General features: G+C 45.1%; 1 protein-coding gene across 1 annotated transcript in view; it reads right to left on the reverse strand.

The window, feature by feature from the left end:
- Window positions 1-890: 890 nt before the first annotated feature.
- Window positions 891-22,497, reverse strand: part of LOC137544555 (protein NLRC5-like) — a 302,732-nt gene continuing 281,125 nt past the window's right edge. The window contains exons 28-30 of the mRNA XM_068265657.1: window positions 12,255-12,419; window positions 10,486-10,650; window positions 891-2,307 (exon numbers count right to left, since the gene is read on the reverse strand). Of these exons, the coding sequence (XP_068121758.1) occupies window positions 2,139-2,307; window positions 10,486-10,650; window positions 12,255-12,419 (499 nt within the window). The 3' untranslated portion in view covers window positions 891-2,138. The remainder of the gene's footprint in view (window positions 2,308-10,485; window positions 10,651-12,254; window positions 12,420-22,497) is intronic.

Genomic DNA, 22,497 nt, shown 5'->3' on the forward strand with positions numbered 1-22,497 from the left:
AAATGTCTTGCTGGGCATGCACTGATAAACTACCTGAGGGTCAGAGGTCACTGACACACTCAGGGCTGAGCTGAGAAGGTATTGCTGCGCATGCGCTGCTAAACTACCTGAGGGTCAGAGGTCACTGACACACTCAGGGCTGAGCTGAGAAGGTCTTGCTGCGCATGCGCTGCTAAACTACCTGAGGGTCAGAGGTCACTGACACACTCAGGGCTGAGCTGAGAAGGTCTTGCTGCACATGCGCTGCTAAACTACCCGAGGGTCAGAGGTCACTGACACACTCAGGGCTGAACTGAGAAGGTCTTGCTGCACATGCGCTGCTAAACTACCCGAGGGTCAGAGGTCACTGACACACTCAGGGCTGAACTGAGAAGGTCTTGCTGCACATGCGCTGCTAAACTACCCGAGGGTCAGAGGTCACTGACACACTCAGGGCTGAGCTGAGAAGGTATTGCTGCGCATGCGCTGCTAAACTACCTGAGGGTCAGAGGTCACTGACACACTCAGGGCTGAGCTGAGAAGGTCTTGCTGCGCATGCGCTGCTAAACTACCTGAGGGTCAGAGGTCACTGACACACTCAGGGCTGAGCTGAGAAGGTCTTGCTGCGCATGCGCTGCTAAACTACCTGAGGGTCAGAGGTCACTGACACACTCAGGGCTGAACTGAGAAGGTATTGCTGCGCATGTGCTGCTAAACTACCTGAGGGTCAGAGGTCACTGACACACTCAGGGCTGAGCTGAGAAGGTATTGCGCATGCGCTGCCAAACTACCTGAGGGTCAGAGGTCACCGACACGCTCAGGGCTGAGCTGAGAAGGTCTTGCTGCGCATGCGCTGCTAAACTACCCGAGGGTCAGAGGTCACTGACACACTCAGGGCTGAACTGAGAAGGTCTTGCTGCACATGCGCTGCTAAACTACCCGAGGGTCAGAGGTCACTGACACACTCAGGGCTGAGCTGAGAAGGTATTGCTGCGCATGCGCTGCTAAACTACCTGAGGGTCAGAGGTCACTGACACTCTCAGGGCTGAGCTGAGAAGGTATTGCTGCGCATGCGCTGCTAAACTACCTGAGGGTCAGAGGTCACTGACACTCTCAGGGCTGAGCTGAGAAGGTCTAGCTGCATATGTGATGCTAAACTACCTAAGGGTCAGAGGTCACTGACACTCTCAGAGCTGAGAAGGTCTTGCTGCGCATGCGCCGCTAAACTACCTCAGGGTCAGAGGTCAGGACACTCAGGGCTGAGCTGAGAAGGTCTTGCTGTGCATGCGCCGCTAAACTACCTCAGGGTCAGAGGTCACGACACTCAGGGCTGAGCTGAGAAGGTCTAGCTGCATATGTGATGCTAAACTACCTAAGGGTCAGAGGTCACTGACACTCTCAGGGCTGAGCTGAGAAGGTCTTGCTGCGCATGCGCTGCTAAACTACCTGAGGGTCAGAGGTCACTGACACACTCAGGGCTGAGCTGAGAAGGTCTAGCTGCATATGTGATGCTAAACTACCTAAGGGTCAGAGGTCACTGACACTCTCAGGGCTGAGCTGAGAAGGTCTTGCTGCGCATGCGCTGCTAAACTACCTCAGGGTCAAAGGTCACGACACTCAGGGCTGAGCTGAGAAGGTCTTGCTGTGCATGCACCACTAAACTACCTGAGGGTCAGAGGTCACCATCACGTTCTGGTCTGAGCTGAAAATGTCTTGCTGGGCATGCACTGATAAACTATCTGAGGGTCAGAGGTCACGACACACTCAGGGCTGAGCTGAGATGGTCTTGCTGTGCATGCGTCGCTAGACTACTGGAGGGTCAGAGGTCACCAACACACTCAGGGCCGAACTGAGAAGGTCTTGCTGCGCATGCGCTGCTAAACTACCTGAGGGTCAGAGGTCACGACACTCAGGGCTGAGCTGAGAAGGTCTAGCTGCATATGTGATGCTAAACTACCTAAGGGTCAGAGGTCATTGACACTCTCAGGGCTGAGCTGAGAAGGTCTTGCTGCGCATGCGTTGCTAGACTACCAGAGGGTCAGAGGTCGCCGACACACCCAGATCGGGGCCCCTAACTGGTTGAATAATGAGCAGCAGCGGCATATCGGAGAGGTAAAAACTAGTTAACAACGTCTTCTTAATCCAGATAGTTATAATCTTTAATCCGCATAATCAGCATCTTCACTACTACTATATTCATCATCATCATATTCATCCCGATCATGTTTATAATCAATCTTCATGTCTGGCCGGAGGCGTCTCAAAACTGCTAGTTGTCCTTTTTGTTCATCTGTTAATTTACAGCGGTTAGTATACGGATTCCTGAAACTAGAAGAAACAGTACATATTGTCAGCAGATGCAGAGAAAGTAATATAGTGTAACATATACAGTGGCTTTCAAAAGTATTCAGCCCCCTTGAAGTTTTCCACATTTTGTCACATTTGTAATGATCTGCTCAGCTGTCTGCACAGGCAGCTGTTTGACCATTCTTTAGGTCTGAGTGTTGCAGGTCTCTGGAAAAGAGACCTGTCTTCACTCTGCAAGTTTCAGAGTTGCTCTGTTGGTGAGGAATTTGTGAGGAATTTGCATCTACTTGTCATGCAAATTGCCTAGCTGCTTCCTCTAATGGCTTGCAGTATAAATACTATTTCTTCCCAGAATTCCCTGCTGGTCATGATCGTTTGTTCCTGCTAACTCACCTGGAGTATCAGCCTTTGCTATTGTTTGCTAAGATTATCTTAGAGTAATTCCTTGGAACTGCACTAGGCATCCCTTCTAGCGTAGTCAGGTTGTATTATCTGTTTTGCCTTGTACTGTCTTTCTGTTGCGATTGTCTTGTCGCCAGCGGCGGTCGACAGGAAATCGTTCTGTCTGTACTCTGTCTGGGAGTGTAGGCCAGAGCTGCGGTTGCTGCTGGCTACTCCTTCTCTGTGTCTCGTCTGGTACGAACGCTTGCTGTAGGCTCGGTGAGGTAACCGTTTAGCAAGCGTTCGCGTTCTCTATTTCGTGTTTGTGTTACTTTGGTTAGTTAGGGTGGCACGCTTATCACTAGGCACCTAATGCGCGGTGATCGTGTCGTTAACGCGTTCGATGTTGCGAATGAGTGCGGAGTTCGCGTTTAGCTAGCGTTTGTTATTTTCTTTGTCGTTCTGATCTTGTTATTTACTGTGTTCTATAAGTACCCACCAGCTCCTCTGGTGAGGTCTTGCTACACTTGTGCTCTGTCTTACTCGGTCTTGTGTCACTGTTGGCAATCGCCACTCTTGCAATTGCGTTCCCACTTGGTTTCCGCTGTTGTGTGTTCACCGTCGCCGCGTGGCGACTAGATTGGTGGACACACATACATTCTGTCTCTGTGCGCACTTTCTCTCTACAGGTGCATTGCACCCAAGCTGGGTTCTGTCATTTTTATACGCTTGTGGAGGATTTCCGCAGTTTCAGCGCACATCTTGTGCACTGACCACGGAAATAATTCCCCAATCTTTACAACATTACTGCCACAAACATGAATGCATTTTATTGGAATTCTATGTGAAAGACCAATACAAAGTGGTGTACACATGGGAAGTGGAAAAAAAATCATACATGATTCCAAACATTTTTTACAAATAACTGCAAAGTGGGTTGTGCGAATTATTCAGCCCCCTTTGGTCTGAGTGCAGTCAGTTAAGTGTGTGCTAATGACTAAATAGAGTGCACCTGTGTGTTATCTAATGTCAGTACAAATACAGCTGCTCTGTGACAGCCTAAGAGGTTGTTTAAGAGAATCTTGGGAGCAACAACACCGTGAAGTCCAAAGAACACACCAGACAGGTCAGGGATAAAGTTATTGAGAAATTTAAAGCAGGCTTAGGCTACAAAAAGATTTCCAAAGCCTTGAACATCCCACGGAGCATTGTTCAAGCGATCATTCAGAAATGGAAGGAGTATGGCACAACTGTAAACCTACCAAGACAAGGCCGTCCACCTAAACTCACAGGTCGAACAAGGAGAGCGCTGATCAGAAATGCAGTCAAGAGGCCCATGGTGACTCTGGAAGAGCTGCAGAGATCTACAGCTCAGGTGGTGGAATCTATCCATAGGACAACTATTAGTCATGCACTGCACAAAGTTGGCCTTTATGGAAGAGTGGCAAGAAGAAAGCCATTGTTAACAGAAAAGCATAAGAAGTCCCGTTTGCAGTTTGCAGTTTGCCACAAGCCATGTGGAGGACACAGCAACCATGTGGAAGAAAGTGCTCTGGTCAGATGAGACCAAAATGGAACGTTTTGGCCAAAATACTACGTGTGGCGGAAAACTAACACTGCACATCACTCTGAACATACCATCCCCACTATCAAATGTGGTGGCAGCATCATGCTTTGGGGGTGCTTCTCTTCAGCAGGGACAGGGAAGCTGGTCAGAGTTGATTGGAAGATGGATGGGGCCAAATACAAGGCAATCTTGGAAGAAAACCTCTTGGAGTCTGCTAAAGCCTTGAGACTGGGGCGGAGGTTCACCTTCCAGCAGGACAACGGCCCTAAACATAAAGCCAGGGCAACAATGGAATGGTTTAAAACAAAACATATCCATGTGTTAGAATGGCCCAGTCAAAGTCCAGATCTAAATCCAATCGAGAATCTGTGGCAAGATCTGAAAACTGCTGTTCACAAACGCTGTCCATCTAACCTGACTGAGTTGGAGCTGTTTTACAAAGAAGAATGGGCAAGGATTTCAGTCTCTAGATGTGCAAAGCTGGTAGAGACATACCCTAAAAGACTGGCAGCTGTAATTGCAGCAAAAGGTGGTTCTACAAAGTATTGACTCAGGGGGCTGAATAATTACGTACACCCCACTTTGCAGTTATTTATTTGTAAAAAAATGTTTGGAATCATGTATGATTTTCATTCCACTTCTCACGTGTACAGCACTTTGTGTTGGTCTTTCACGTGGAATTCCAATAAAATTGATTCATGTTTGTGGCAGTAATGCACCATCTAAAACAGATTTTTATTAAGTGATCTTCAGATAAAATACATCAGGTTAAAATCCACATGTGGGTATGCCTAGGATGACGCACAGGCGTTTCGGGCCGCTCTCAGTCCTTTCTCAAATCATGGCAGCCCCTGTGGGCCTGCCATGATTTGAGAAAGGACTGAGAGCGGCCCGAAACGCCTGTGCGTCATCCTAGGCATACCCATATGTGGATTTTAACCTGATGTATTTTATCTGAAGATCACTTAATAAAAATCTGTTTTAGATGGTGCGAATCTGATGGAGTTAATAGACTGTTAACTTGTGACTCCAAAGGCGATTCCAGCACATCGATTGAACCATTGGTGCTGATGCAATTACGTTTACGAATCTGTGGCAGTAATGCAACAAAATGTGGAAAACTTCAAGGGGGCCGAACACACTGTACACACATATAACCACTTAACGACCGCCCGACGCCGATAGGCGGCGGCAGGTCGTAAATGGTTTTACAGGAAACGGTCGCTCGTTCGAGCGGCCATTCCATGTCAGTTCACGGAGGGTGTCTCCGTGAACAGCCTGCGAGCCTCAGATCGCGGCTCGCAGGCTAAATGTAAACACGCGGGGAAGAAATCCCCAGTGTTTACGTCGCACGGCACTACTGCGCAGCAGTGTGGTAAAGGAGATCAGCGATCCCCGGCCTCTGATTAGCCGGGGATCGCCGGCATCTGATAGGCTGAAGCCTATCAGAGGCGGTACAGGACGGTTGGCCGTCCTGTGCCGCCCATGGGAAGGAGGGGAGGGAGGGAAAGAGCGGGAGGCAGAAAATCGCTGAGGAGGGGGGCTAAGAGGAGCCCCCCCCGCTACACGCAGACAGCCGGCGGCGATCAGACCCCCCCATCAGGACATCCCCCTAGTGGGGAAAAAAGGGGGGGGGGAGTCTGGTCACCCTGGCTGCAAGGTGATCTGTGCTGTGGGCTGGAGAGCCCACCCAGCACAAATCACAGAAAACAAGCCTGGTCCTTAAAGCTGTCTAACACCCAGCATTTCAACTTTGCTTTAAAAGATTGCTTACAGCTTAGAAACTATTATGCCAGATTTTTTTTAAGCAGAAATTCACTGAATGGGTTAAACATGACATTTTAGTGTTGCATTTAGCTAGAAATCCACATCTGTGCTGAGGTTTAGATACAAATGTATCATGTTTGGAATGCAAATAGATCTCTAAAAAGCCTGTCTGGGAAGCCCTCTGTGGTCTCTCAGAGAGGCTTTTGTTTATTAAAATTCCAAACATGATACGTTTGTATCTAAACCTCAGCACAGATGCAGATTTCTAGCCATTATAGCTTTAAAACAATACATGCTACCATAATTAACCACTTCGCCATATCTGGACGCATATATCCGTCCAGATAGGCAGTGGTGCTGCAGCCGTGTGGTGCGCGCGATCGGGCGCACGCCCGCGCGCGCCTCCGCTGCCTCCCGCTGCCCCCCCGATCAGTGAATGGGAATATAATTCCCATTCACCGATCCAAGTCCCCGGCAGAAATACCGACGCTTTCTCATCAGAGAGCGTGGTATTTCTGCCCCCAGGAAACAACTTCTCTTCATTTTAGTTCCTAGATGCGACATCGTTCGCATCTAGGAATTTTTTGAATGTGGCCATCTTGTGGCCAAATAGTAAACTGCACCCACATACCTGTATTGAATAAAAAATACATTATATTACATCTAAAATTGGCTATTTACCTCCCAAACTAAAATTACCCAAATACATTTTTGTATTAAAAAAATAATAAAAAAAATTACAATTAAAAAAAAAAAACTACATAAATAGTTACCTAAGGGTCTGAACTTTTTAAATATACATGTCAAGAGAGTATCTTATTACATTTTTTAAAATTATAAGATTGTAAATAGTGATGGACGCAAATTGAAAAAATGCACCTTTATTTCTAAATAAAATATCGGCACCATAAATTGTGATAGGGACATAATTTAAATGGTGTAATAAGCGGGACAAATGGGCACATAAAATGCATGGGTTTTAATTACTGCAGCATGTATTAATTTTAAACTATAATGGCCAAAAACTGAGAAATAATGATTTTTTTCCATTTCTATCCTAATCTTCCTGTTAAAATGTATTTACAGTAAAGTGGCTCTTAGCAAAATGTACTACCTAAAGAAAGCCTAATTAGTGGCGGAAAAAACGAGATATAGATCAATTAATTTTGATAAGTAGCGATAAAGTTATTAGCGAATGAATGGGAGGTGAACATTGCTCGGATGCATAAGATTTTCGAAGCTGTAGGCTGAAGTGGTTAATACCCACATATTCTATTTACCCATTTGTCCCTGTTATTACACCATTTAAATTATGTCCCTATCACAATGTATGGCACCAATATTTTATTTGGAAATAAAGGTGCATTTTTTCAGTTTTGCATCCATCACTGTTTACAAGTTTATAATTTAAAAAATAATAGTAATATACCCTCTTGACATGCATATTTAAAAAGTTCAGAGACTTAGGTAAACACACACACACACACACACACACACACACACACACACACACACACACACACACACACACACACACACACATATGTAGGAGGTAAACAGTTAATTTTAAATGTAATTGATTGTGTGTATTTGAAAAAAATGTATGTAGATGTAGTTTTGGTATTTGGCCACAAGATGGTCACAGTGATTTTTATTTCCCATTCTGTAAGCGAGCACTCTCACCTACAGGAAGTGTAGGGAGGACGTGATTTTTTTTTTTCTTCAGAAAGATTGAGGCTTCTCATAGAAGCCGTCGGTCTTTCTACTGGGGACTTAGATCAATGAATGGGAGCTGCGTTCCCATTCATTGATCTCCGGGCTAACGAACAGCGGCACAGGAGCGTGCACGATCGGCCGTGGGAGTGAACAGCAGCGCGTCAGCAGCCTTTTGGACGTATCGGCTACGTCCAAAGGGCGGAAATGGTCAATTTGTATTTTTTTTAATGCAAGAAATAATAAAAAAAATAGGTGATTATGGGATAGTGTGGGAGGTAAAGTGTTAATTTTAAATGTATTTGTGTTGTTGTTTTTTTTAAAGTAATTGTGAGTAGGTGTTAGATGTGGGATTTGTAGTTTCAGAATAACGTCTTTCAGAGACCAGAGTAAATCATTTAAAAGGATGTGGTTGTTTATTTAGCATTATTGATCTTCCATGAATATTCAAAATAAATCAATAAAGGTACAAATCTTAGTTACATTATAAATGATTACAAAAGATGAACAAATTGATTGCTGAGTAATCTGTAAGTATATGAATAAAAAGCTTATTGTATTGGCTTGTATGTAGATGAGAGTGAATGTGTGTGTGTGTGTATGAGGCTGGAAGAAGCAGGATTGCCCGACTCCCGCCTAAAACTCCTGGTATAACTAAAATGGGTTGGCCCCACAGTGTGTCCCAATGCTATCTGTGATTGGTTTGTTCAAATAATGCTGTAGTCTCTATTGGTCGACTACTGAATCTAGCTATTTCACTTAACTGTTCCTTTATCCCAAAGCACATGGTCAAACTGGTTGAAACCAGTATTCTAACAGCTTCATTGTACTACTATGCCTTGAAGAATGCGTTCCCTGCCCCCAATGATGAGAAACACATGCTCCAATTACCTTTATGGGGGAAGGCTGTCCTATTACCAACCCAGCCTTGTACGCCTATGCTAGATAATAGAAGATTTCTTTTCAATCAGTCTTATCAATATCACATATATAATTTATCTATAGCTTTGATATCTCAATCGCGTCACATCCAATATAGATAATTATTCCCTCTAACATGGCAGGGCCCTTGCCACGCAGAAAGCTCCAATCATCGCATATTTAGATTGTTCAGAGGTTAAAACATTAAAACTACTTATTACAGTAGGTGTAATTTTACTATTTGGTCAGAAGATGTCTTTGCACATGACTTCCTATTGCGTACCTATAGAACGCTAAATAGGAGGTAATGTGTGCATGGGTTCTGTCGGAAGTAAACAAATGATCGCGGCATCTCTTTGAAGCCTGAAACCATTCGTTTGGGGACAGAGATTAATGAATGGGAACTGCGTTCTCATTCATGTAAATATCAGCGGCAATAATGAGTGCGGAGGTAAGCAGGAGTGCACAATGGCAAGGGTCGTAGTAGCTACGTCCCTGCAAGGGGAATAGGGAATTTGCAGGGACGTAGTTACTCGTCTCGGGGCCAGAGGAGAGGAAGTGGTGAATGATGATGAAGGTGCATAGCATGCTCTAATACTTGTCTGCAATACTGACCAGAAGGGCTTGAGGTTAGGTGAGTGTGGAAGTCATAGAAGATATGAAACTTGGTGCTCAGATAACCAGATAATCAGTACCAGATTATGTGAGCTATGGGGGGGGGGGGGGGGTGTTGCTTTGTCATCTTGATAATCATCATCATCATCGGGGAACAGACTTTGCACCATGGACCTGGTCACGTAGTCATTGCCAGTGACTTGGCTTTGTAGGCAGGGCTGCTGTAGAGTTGGAATTGAGGATTCAGAGTTGGAATTGGATGATTTGAACCCACTCCACAACCCTAACGGTGGGTCCAGCAGATGACCACCATATGGCTGCTCACACGACAACTGAACCTTCACTATGTTTAATTCTTGGTAACAAACAATCTAAATTGGTAAAAAAAAAAAGTCATAAGCGCACTACTCACTTCCCACAACGATTCTGTATAGTTCTGGGAATGCTGCTTTTGTCTGTTTGTTGACTACAACCCTGACGATGCAGAAGTAACTTTCTGCTTCCTTCCGGTTCTGGGACTTATACCAGGACCCAGACACAGCACTGCAGCCATGAATAAACGTCTATGAAGTGGAAGCTACAAGATTGCTTTGTGATTGTGGATTAAGCACTGGGCGCATCACTGATCCAATATATTAATCAAAGGTTGTAATTAGACATGGGACCTGTGGGCGGTAGCTGAGTGTGGACGTTGCAGTTATGGTTGTGCGGTGATGGCTTAGTGCGGGCGGTGCAGTTTTGGTTGGGGCTTAGTGCGGGCGGTGCAGTTTTGGTTGGGGCTTAGTGCGGGCGGTGCAGTTTTGGTTGGGGCTTAGTGCGGGCGGTGCAGTTTTGGTTGGGGCTTAGTGCAGTGATGGCTTAGTGCGGGCGGTGCAGTTTTGGTTGGGGCTTAGTGCAGGCGGTGCAGTTTTGGTTGGGGCTTAGTGCGGTGATGGCTTAGTGTGGGCGGTGCAGTTTTGGTTGGGGCTTAGTGTGGGCGGTGCAGTTTTGGTTGGGGCTTAGTGCGGTGATGGCTTAGTGTGGGCGGTGCAGTTTTAGTTGGGGCTTAGTGCGGGCAGTGCAGTTTTGGTTGGGGCTTCAGTCTCTGGTGAAACATACATTGCAGCTTCAATCTTCTTCTGCTGCCAAACCTCATTGGCTGGATCAGGTCACATGATGTATAACCACAGAGAGGAAAAGAGGTACGCCCCTTAAAGAGGAGGGGCTTTCCCTCAGTATTGAGGCTTTACACTCACCGTAGCACCTCTATCCGGCTTGTCTTCAGCGCCTCCACCAGGTCACTGAATTCAGGATCCGGTAGCTTGCTTCCTGTCAGGTCCAGCTTCTTCAGAGTCTGGTTATCCCGAATCCCAGACGCCAGGTGCTGGAGGGAAGCCGGGGTGAACGTGACATTCCTCAAACTACAGGAGAAGAGAAGAATGTTAGCAGAAGCTCAGCAGGACAGCCAGGCAACTGGCATTGTTTATAAGGGAATAAGGATGCCAGCCGCCACTCTCACTTCAGGTTCCCTTTAACCCCCTGCAATGTAGAGCTGAACTAAAGGGGTTGTCTTTTTTTACCAATAGTCTGCCTCTATATTTTGATGGGAAAATATGATTTAGGCCCTTGCAAACCACGGCCATTGCGTTGCAGAATCATTCTGCATGTCAACTCACTGCCTATACAATTCTATGGGCCTGGTCACATCCCTACATTGTTACTGATCACATTATTATAACACACTGCCCATACAGTTCTATGGGCCTGGTCACAATACTGCACTGTAACTGGTCACATTATTTTAATGCACTGCCCATACAGTTCTATGGGCCTGTTCACAGTACTGCGCTGTAACTGATTGGGTTATTGTAACTTGCTGCATGCAGGCTTTGCATTAAAGGCTATATCCAGTTTCCATTATGCAATGTGCACAGGGTCGTAAAACATGTTTGCTGCCTTTAAAGGATAAAGGACACCTTAGTCTTTACTAAAATCTAAAAATGATCCCGTGTGTGTGTGTGTGTGTGGGAGGGGGGGGGGGGGGGGCTTGGTTTGTGCATAGCACCTCCTGTGGCCCAGTGTCTGCTTCCGTTCACCGGTATACCTCCCGTTGTCCTCACAGTGGTTGGCAGCCTTTACCCCGGATATACTGTGCTGCGCATGCGCAATATGTCCTCTTGGGACGGCTAGTGACTGCGCTCGCTGGGGACCCAGTGTGCCGTACACACTCACAGCACAGTATGTCCGGGGCAAAAAGAGCAGAAGGTACCTACTTCCACCCAATCGGAGTGCCTTGTTATACAAAGTTGCTGGAAGAAAATATTTCATATCATCAGTGACCTCCTAGATGTCCCCATAGACTCCTCCCCTAAGGTGTGGCTACTGGGGGAAGTGAAATTTAAGAGACCTTAATAATTGATAGAGTCCTCCCTCCATATAAGATGACCCATGCCAACCACACCACTCCAGAGAAATATGACGGTGCGGAGACTGTGGGTGAGTAATGAAGAGATAACTGGTATTCATGATGGGAAGGGGAGGGGTGAGCCGGTGATCACTTCCTGTTCTCAAAGTGGGCGGCTCCCCTTGGGCCTGGACACAGTGACTTTCACACCGATACTGTGAATATTGGTTACTATGTTGTGCATTCTGAAAAAGTTACCTTTGACTATATTACTGTCAACTGAAGAATAAACTCTATATGCATGGATATTTGTGGGTGATTGTAAAATACAGAAGTGCTTGTAATGTTCACTTCTTGTGGGCCTGACTAAGCAGTTATACCTGACTTGTTACTCGCTTGTCGCTTGCTACACTGACAGTAAAGGCCATACAAACCCTTACCTATCCTCATCTCCTGATTTGGATGACTTGCTAGGTGACATTTGGCCACAGCAGTGAGCAGTCAGTAGTGACTGGAATAAGAGCTCTGGTTGTGCTGGTCAGTCCTTCTCCTCAGTAAAGTTCTGCAGACTAGGGGCTTGAGTCATGAAAACTTAATGCGCTCTTCAGCTGTTATACTCACTCTAATTCCTCCATCTGGCTTGCTGTCAGAGCCGCCATCAGGACACTGTGTTCTGGACCCTCCATACGGTTACCAGAGAGGTGGAGCTTCCTCAGAGACTGGGTGTTCCTTATGCCGGATGCCAGGTCAGGGCAGCAACTGGAGGTCAAAAAATTTCTCTGCAAACTATAGAAGAGAAGAATGTTACCAGAATTCTGTATGCCGTAAAGTAATCCTGTAAGGATAAAAGTGCCCCTGGGGGGTACTTACCTCAGGAGGGGGAGGCCTCTGGATCCTAATGAGGCTTCGCCCGTCCTCCTCAGCCTCGAGTATCCAGCGCTGGCAGCCCCCGAAGAGCGTGCAGCAATATTTACTTATCCACGGTCCTGTACAGACGCACTACAAGCTTCCCCTCGGTCTCTGCAGAAATTAGCTATTGGGTGGGTGCAGGAACCCGAGGGAAAGCCTGCGCAGGAGCGTGGATAGGTAAATATAAACTGCTAGCAACAGAATCGAGTACACCCCTGAGTAAAGAATGTCAACATTTTGCCCAATGTGTCAATATTTTGTGTACCTCCCATTATTTCCTAGCACAACCTCTGGACATGGAGGTCACTAGAGCATCACAGGTCACCACTGGAATCCTCTTCTGGTCCTCCATGATGAAGCTGGTAGATGATAGAGACCTTGCGCTCCTCCACCTTCTGTACGAGGATGCCCCACATATGCTTAATAGGATTTAGGTCTGGAGACATGCTTGGCCAGTCCAGCACCTTTACCCTCACTTTCTCTAGCACGGCATTTATCATCTTGGAGGTGTGTTTGGGGGTTGTAGTCATGCTGAAATACTGCGCTGTGGCTCAGTTTTTGAAAGGAGGGGATCATGCTCTGGCACAGTGCATGTTGGCATTCTTGGTTCCCTCAATAAACTGTAGCTCCCCAGTACCAGCAGAACTCATACAACCCCAAACTATGAAACTCCCACCACCACCATGATTGACTGTAGGGTTTGGTCCTGATCTAATTCACTTTTTTATCCTAGGTTTTCTCCTAGATGATATTTTACATCTTTATAAATGAAAATGAATACTTTTCAAGCCATCAGCAAGCAAGAAAATAACCAGAATAATTTTGACAGTAGTTTCACCTACTTGTTGGTACTTTTTCAGTTGCAGAGGGCTGAAAAGTTATTTTAAACAGAAGATAAAAATTATCTCCTAGGAGAAAATTTATAAGGAAAAGTAAGTTGGATCAGGCCCAATGTCTTTGAACTCATCACATGGTTGCTGCCACACACCTTGATACCATCTGAACTAAATAAAATTATCTTGGTCTCATCAGACCACAGATCCAGTGATCCATGTCCTTACTCTATCTGATCTAAGCAAACTGTTTGCAGATGTTCTTGTGCATCAATTTTAGAAGGCTTCTTTGTGGACTGACAATCATGCAGAGCATTTTATGCAGTGTGTGGTGTATGGTCTGAGCACTGAAAGGCTGCCCCCCTTATTCCCACCCCTTCAATCTCTGCAGCAATGCTGCCAGCAGTCATACGTCTATTTGCAAGAGACAACCTCTGGATATGATGCTGAGCACATGCACTCAACTCCATTGGTTAAACATGGTGAGACCTGTTCTGACTGGGACCTCTCCTGTTAAACTACTGTACGGTCTTGTCCTCCGTGCTGAAACTAAGTGTCAGGGTATTGGAAATATTCTAAAAGCCTGGGTCATCTTTATGTAGCACAACAATTATTTTCTTAAAGGGAATGTCCAGGAAAAAAAAAAGAAAAAAAAAAGATATCTACTTACCCCGGGGGCTTCCTCCAGCCCCCTGCAGCTGCCCTGTGCCCTCGCCGCAGCTCAGCTTCCTGCTGATGGCCCAGGGTCCCTGTTGGGAGGTCGTCCTCTACTGCACCAGCACAACCGCTGCTTTCAATCATGTCCATGTGGTCCAGAGTGTATCGCGCAGGCAAAGTAGTTCTGCACCTGCACAGTACACTCCAGACAACATGGACTTGATTGACAGCGGTGCTCGTGCAGGCGCAGTAGATGATGGGCTAGTGAGGCACCATTGGGGACCGGGAGCCAGCAGCTGAGAGCGGAGCTGTGACAAAAGACAGATGAGCTGCTAGGGGCTGGAGGAAGCCCTGGGTAAGTAGATTTATCTTCTTTTCCCCTGGATATTACCTTCAGGAGCCTCAGAGAGTTCTCTTCTATAAGGTGACATTAAATTTCCATCGACCAGTATGAGAGAGTGTGAGAGCGATAACACCAAATGTAACACATCTCCTGCTCCCCAGTCACACCAGAGACCTTGTAACACTAACCAGTCACATGACCCCGGGAGGGAGGGAAAATGTCTGATTGGGCAGAATTCTTCTATAAGCTCCTCAGAGAGCTCTCTGCCATGAGGAGCCATGCTGAGCTTCCAGTGACCAGTATGAGAGAGTGTGAGAGAGATAACACCAAATGTAACACACCTCCTGCTCCCCAGTCACACCTGAGACCTTGTGACACTAACCAGTCACATGACCCCGGGGAGGGAAAATGTCTGATTGGGCAGAATTCCTCTATAGGCTCCTCAGAGAGTTCTCTGCCATGAGGAGCCATGCTGAGCTTCTAGTGACCAGTATGAGAGAGAGTGAGAGCGATAACACCAAATGTAACACACCTCCTACTCCCCAGTCACACCTGAGACCTTGTAACACTAACCAGTCACATGACCCCGGGAGGGAAAATGTCTGATTGGGCAGAATTCTTCTATAAGCTACTCAGAGAGTTCTCTGCCATGAGGAGCCATGCTGAGCTTCCAGTGACCAGTATGAGAGAGTGTGAAAGTGATAACACCAAATGTAACACACCTCCTGCTCCCCAGTCACACCTGAGACTTTGTAACACTAATCAGTCACATGACCCCGGGGGAGGGAAAATGTCTGATTGGGCAGAATTCTTCTATAAGCTCCTCAGAGAGTTCTCTGCCATGAGGAGCCATGCTGAGCTTCTAGTGACCAGTATGAGAGAGAGTGAGAGCGATAACACCAAATGTAACACACCTCCTACTCCCCAGTCACACCTGAGACCTTGTAACACTAACCAGTCACATGACCCCGGGAAGGGAAAATGTCTGATTGGGCAGAATTCTTCTATAAGCTCCTCAGAGAGTTCTCTGCCATGAGGAGCCATGCTGAGCTTCCAGTGACCAGTATGAGAGAGTGTGAAAGTGATAACACCAAATGTAACACACCTCCTGCTCCCCAGTCACACCTGAGACTTTGTAACACTAATCAGTCACATGACCCCGGGGGAGGGAAAATGTCTGATTGGGCAGAATTCTTCTATAAGCTCCTCAGAGAGTTCTCTGCCATGAGGAGCCATGCTGAGCTTCCAGTGACCAGTATGAGAGAGTGTGAGAGCGATAACACCAAATGTAACACACCTCCTGCTCCCCAGTCACACCTGAGACCTTGTAACACTAACCAGTCACATGACCCCACGGAGGGAAAGTGTCTGATTGGGCAGAATTCCTCTATAAGCTCCTCAGAGAGGTCTCTGCCATGAGGAGTCATGCTGAGCTTCCAGTGACCAGTATGAGAGAGTGTGAGAGCGATAACACCAAATGTAACACACCTCCTGCTCCCCAGTCACACCTGAGACATTGTAACACTAACCAGTCACATGACCCGGGGAGGGAAAATGTCTGATTGGGCAGAATTCTTCTATAAGCTCCTCAGAGAGTTCTCTGCCGTGAGGACCCATGCTGAGCTTCCAGTGACCAGTATGAGAGTGTGTGAGAGCGATAACACCAAATGTAATACATCTCCTGCTCCCTAGTCACACCTGAGACCTTGTAACACTAACCAGTCACATGACCCCGGGGAGGGAAAATGTCTGATTGGGCAGAATTCCTCTATAAGCTCCTCAGAGAGATCTCTGCCATGAGGAGCCATGCTGAGCTTCCAGTGACCAGTATGAGAGAGTGTGAGAGCGATAACACCAAATGTAACACACCTCCTGCTCCCCAGTGACACCTGAGACCTTGTAACACTAACCAGTCACATGACCCCAGGGAGGGAAAATATCTGATTGGGCAGAATTCCTCTATAAGCTGCTCAGAGAGATCTCTGCCATGAGGAGCCATGCTGAGCTTCCAGTGACCAGTATGAGAGAGTGTAAGAGCGTTGTGGTTTATCATATAATTTAGCGAATAAATTCCCGGAAGGCTTAATGAATCTTTGAGGGACCACTAGTTATAAGACCATCCTTAGTTTGAATTTTATATATAGAATTCACCCTTTCCTGCTACCTAAGTTTTCATGCTAGCCAGGTATCTGGCTTATTAATATATTTATAATATTGAGAACTCGTCCAGACCATTGCTTGTTCAACACGACGAGGTTATTGATAAGTTGGAGATGGATATCATTTGTTTGGAGAAATACCGCACTCCTGCAAGTAAGATGAGTCTATGCAATTCATATTCTGCTGTAAATTCTTCTTCTGAGTGGCGGCGATTTTAATCAGGTGACCTCCTATAGTTTCCTTATAGGGTAGACAGCAGGTCAAGGGAGAATCCTCATCATTAGCCACACAATATGCTCTAATGTTTATGGAGAGCCATTTTCAATTCCTGGTCCAAAAGTATAACTCTGTTTGAAGGAATAAAGTTCACTCCAAACATCAATCAAAAAATCATTCAAAAATACTTCTTGCAGGCAGTGTTAGGAAATTTCTTTAAAGTCATTTCTGCATAAAAAATGCTTTTTTTCAATTTCGGGAATATATTCATGAAAATATGCATGGTCAAAGGAAACATTTTTTTTTTTTTGCGAAAATTTAGGAAAGATGGAAAAAAAAAAAACTTCTTTTAATACAAAAATTAGCAAAAACGCATAAAATCACGAACCTATTACAGAATGATTTTCAAAGGCATTTTTGCTCAAAAGTCGAGTTTTACATTATTTTCACAAAAATGAATGCAGAAAGCATATCAGCATTTTCGCTCATCACTGCTCACTGGGCGTTCTATAGTTGTGCTCTTTGTGCTTTTGTGAGTTTATCATCAGCGGTCCTCGCGGACTTATCCAGGGTCTCTGCTTAGTGTATTTTAGGAAGTAAATCATAGGTGAATGAATATATTTCTTGTTACTTACCTAAATGCTAAAGCAAAGAGAAAATATTTTATAACAAAGATAATTTAAATTCACCTTCAGAAGCCTTTCCACTCACCTTATTTACCATTTACCTAGAAAATAATGGACTGCATTGCCTGACAAAGTGGTGTGTGTTTGTGAGTATAAACTGTATGTGCAAAATGTATTTGATAATTTGTATAAGTATATTATTAGCATATGTAGGAATTAAAGTGTGAGCTCCTCTGAGGACAGTCAGTGACATGACTATGTACTCTGTAATGTGCTGCAGGAGATGTGAGTGCTATATAAATACATAATAATATGGTAGGACATTAGACTAAGACTATGGTAGGATTAGATTGTGAGCTCCTCTGAGGACTGTCAGTGACAGGACTATGTACTCTATAGTGCTGCAGAAGATGTCAGTGCTATATAAATAAATAATAATATTTGTAATGATCTGTGTCATCCTGCTGGTGGCAGCACTAGGAACTTGAGGTGGACTTCAGCTGTCTACCAGCAGGTGGCGCTCATATTGCTGGGAGCAGTGCAATTCCTCGGCTCACCAGCAGATGGAACTGTGAAAGACTCTGGTCAGTCACCTGAGCAATGTGCTGCATATTTAAGGCCGGACTTCCTAGCAGCACATTGCTAGGTCATTGTGTCTTGTTCCTGCAGTGTTGTGACTCTGGCCATCTGTCCTGTATCCTGAGCTCCTGGTATTTTGACTCCTGCTTGTTCGACTAATCTTTTGTCTTCTGATTCTGTACTTCTGATCCATTCTGATTTCCTGGTATTTGATCCTTGCTAGTCTGACGATTCTTCTGTGTGCTGATTGTGTTGAGACGTGTCTGTATATATTGTATTATTGTATATATTCTCATATTGTGTGGGTTGCTGTATATATTTGTATAGATAGATAGATAGTCAGGGTTCTGGTATTTGTGGTGCACCACGCGTTGTTTGATTGTATATTGTATGTGTATGGTGATCTGCATTTGTACACTTGCATTATTGTAATAAAACACATTTATATTCTACTCTGTTGTGCAGACATCAGTATTTCTATTGTGATCTTCCAGTTTGTTAAACCAAAACGATTGCCATGCAGAGATCGTGGATCTGCCAGTCTAGTTCCAGTCACGACCACGATCTGCATGACCAATCGTTACAGAATGACCTAGCCCAACCATATATTGATCACAGAAATACTGCAGATTCATCTATCTGTACAAAGAGTTGGAATTTTGATGATGTGTACTACTATGTCTTGCTTGCTGAGGATAGCAAAAGTTATTCCTTCATGAATTTTGCAGCTTACTCCAGAAAGCAGCTTCAGCAGTTATTGGAGTTAGTGCAAAACTATGTTAATCAGAAAATCTTGTCTGCAGAAGAGGTGCAGGACCTGCTGCAAGTCCTTCAATGGTTGCTGAAAAGTCAGAAAATTTGTACTTACCTCTGTAATTTTCCTTTCCTGATACAACTCCACGTCGACATACTTCCTGGGTTAGCTCCTCCCCTCTAACCCCTATAGGACCCGTACAAAGCTATAAATAAAGGATATGATCCCACTACCCTCATTCTTGTATATAGTACTCAGACACAACAAAACTAAGGGCGGGTCGTATGTCGACGTGGAGTTGTATCAGGAAAGGAAAATTACAGAGGTAAGTACAAATTTTCTGACTTTCCTGATACCTCCACGTCTCCATACTTCCTGGGACATAACTAGCACCAATAAACCAGACGGGTGGGTACAATGCAAAAATATTATGTTTATATGAAAAGATCAGCAGATTATTTATCTACAGCAGACAATACTTTTTTTCCAAAATTTACAGAGGTTAATACAGATGGATCAATTCTGTAATGTCTTATGAACGTATTTGGAGATGTCCAGTTCGCGGCTTTGCATATCGTTGTAAGGGAGACACCTGCGGATGCTGCCCAAGAAGTTGACATACTTCTAGTTGAATGAGCAGAGGTTGATGGAATCTCCTCTGCCCCCTTTGCTCTGTATGCTGCCTTTATGAGCCTGACTATCCAGGTAGCTATTGTTCTAGCTGAAACCTCCTGGCCCTTTCTAGGTCCCGAAGGACAAATAAATAGGTGATCAGAGTTCCTGAAGGGTTCTGTAGCCTCTATATAGAATCTCAGGATTCTGACGATATCCAGATGCTTGATTGCCGATCCCTCCTCTGCATTGGGAAAGGCTGGTAAGGTCCATTCCTGATTTATATGCTTCTCCGAAACTACCTTCGGTAGAAAATCCATTACAGGCCTGAGGACTACCCTATCGGGATAGAAAACAATGTGTGGATTGAGCACTCCCAGTGCTTGGATCTCTGACACTCTTCGGCCAGAGGAGATAGCCACTAAAAATGTTGTTTTTAGGGTTAAATTCCAGATGGAGCAGGTTTCGATAGGTTCAAATGGTTCTGATGACAGATAGTCTAAGACGAGAGGTAAATCCCAAGATGGAAGAATCTTCCTAACAGGGGGTCGGATCTTCATTAGGGCTTGAAAAAATAACTGAATCAGTCTATCAGCTGAAAGTCTTTGGCCTATTAGGCTTGAAATAGCTGAAACTTGACATCTCAAGGTACTAACACTCAGGCCCAGATCCACCCCCGTTTGTAAAAAGTCCAGTATATGAGGAATGGATGGTGATAGAAAGTCCACTTCCCTCAGTGATGAGAAATCTATAAATCTTCTCCATACCCTATGATACGATCTGTTAGTGGATACTTTTCTGGCTCTTAGTAAAGTGTTCACCACAGGTAGGGAAAACCCAGCTTCTGTTAGGATCCTCCTCTCAATCTCCATACCGTTAGAGATAATATCTCCGGATTCTGATGGTATATCTCCTTCTGTGATAGTAGGTCCTGTGCCATGTATAACTTCAGAGGTGGACAGAGAGACATGTTGATCAGTAGTGGAAACCAAGGCCTCTTGGGCCAATAGGGCGTCACCACTATTGCTGTAACCTGTTCCGTTTTCAGCCTCTTGAGGAATCTCAGGATTAAAGGAACCGGAGGAAATGCATATACTAGGGATGCTCTCCATGGGGCTACTAAGGCGTCTATCCCGCTCGTCCCTGGAACCCAGCATCTGGAAAGAAATGTTGGCAACTGGTTGTTGAGATGAGATGCGAATAGGTCGACCTGAGGGAGACCCCATAATTGAATTATCTGTTTGAACACTGAGGAATTCAATTTCCATTCGTTGTTGTCGACAACATTCCGGGATAAGTAGTCTGCTTGAATGTTCAATTTCCCTGGAAGGTAAACTGCCCTGATAGCTTGTAAGTTCTTCTCCGCCCAGATCATTAATGGAGTAAGTTCCCTCATCAATGATAAGCTCCTTGTTCCTCCTTGCTTCTGAATATATGCAACCGCAGCACGATTGTCCAACTGTAGACATAGGGCTGAATTCCTGATCATGTGCGCAAAAGCCTGGGTCGCCTGAAAAGCTGCTCTCAGTTCCAATATATTGGACACTATTCTCTGATGATTCTCCGGCCACTGACCTTGTGCCCATTTCTGTAGACAATGAGCTCCCCATCCGGTCTGACTTGCGTCCGAAGTAATCATGATCCAATTGAAAGGAGCTAATGGAAACCCCTGGCACAGGTTTTTCTGATCGATCCACCAAAGAAGAGATATTCTGCACGACATTGATAGTTTGACCTTCTGATGCATGGATGACTGGTCCCATTGCCTCAGAAAATTCCACTGGAAAGATCTCATGTGCCATCTGGACCATCTGACCATTGGAATCACTGATGACATCAGACCCAATATTTGAAGACAATGTCTCGATACTATCTGTGTCCGATACATGATTCCCTGAATCGATCTGCGGATATTCTGCACTTTTTCCTTCGGTAAGGACACCGTGTTGTCTGTCGTGTTGAATTTTGCTCCTAGGTAAGTTAATTCCCTGGATGGAATCATTTGGCTCTTTTTCCAGTTGATAATCCATCCTAATTTCTCCAGAAACGTTATCACTGTTTCTCTGTGAGCAATTAGTTTCTGCTCCGAGTCTGCTAGTATCAAGATGTCGTCCAGATAGTGGTGTATTCGAATACCTTTCAGTCTCAATTCCGCAATTGCGGCCACCAAAACTTTGGTAAATGTTCGAGGTGCTGTAGACAGGCCGAAAGGCAGAGAAGTGAATTGCAGATGTAAGTTGTCTACATAGAATCTCAGGAATCTTTGAAAAGTTTGATGTATGGGTATGTGGAGGTAAGCGTCCTGAAGGTCGATTGACAACATCCAATCGTTTGGCATAATAACAAGGATAATCGATTGAATGGACTCCATCTTGAACCTTGGAATAACTATTGCCTTGTTTAGATATTTTAGATCTATAACTGGGCGAAATCCTCCACTCTTTTTCTGTACTAGAAAAAGTTGCGAGTAAACTCCCTTTCCTCTTTCTGCTAGAGGAACCATCTGTATTGCCTTTTGATCTAGCAAGGAATTCACATAATCTCTTAATGTGTCTGCCTTCTGCTGATTCTTGGAGATGTGAGTTTGCAGAAATCTGTCTCTGGGGTGCCATCGGAATTTCCACTTGTGCCCTGTAGAAACTGTCTTGGTTACCCAGTCGTCCTTTATCCTTTCCACCCAAACATCCTTGAATTCCATCAATCGAGAGCCCACTTTGGATATCTGGGTGGGCGTACCTTCAAAAAGACTGCTTTGCTTGTCCTGCATTCTGAATACTAGACTTGAGTGACCTTGCCAGCGAGGCTTGTGAGCTTTTCCAGTTATTTCTAAAAGGCCTTCCTGGTCTATAGGCTTTGGAGTCTCTAAATCGGGTATTCTGCTGTCTTCTCCCTGTTGAGAAATTTCTTTTCTGTGGTCTATCCTGTGGTAATAACCCTGATTTGCCACCAGTGACTCTAGAGATCGCCTTGTCCATCTCACTTCCAAAGAGGCATACTCCATCATAAGGTATCTTTACCCAACTTTGTTTAGAGCTTAGGTCTGCTCGCTATGGCTTCAGCCACATTGCCCTCTTAGCCGTTACTGCATTTATCATGATTCTAGAGAGGGATCTTAGAATGTCCATGGATGCTTCCCCTATAAAATCTGCAGAGATCTTTAAATCCTCCATGGTGG

This window comes from Hyperolius riggenbachi, chromosome 1 (genome assembly GCF_040937935.1).
Source record: "Hyperolius riggenbachi isolate aHypRig1 chromosome 1, aHypRig1.pri, whole genome shotgun sequence".
NCBI classification, from domain to species: domain Eukaryota; kingdom Metazoa; phylum Chordata; class Amphibia; order Anura; family Hyperoliidae; genus Hyperolius; species Hyperolius riggenbachi.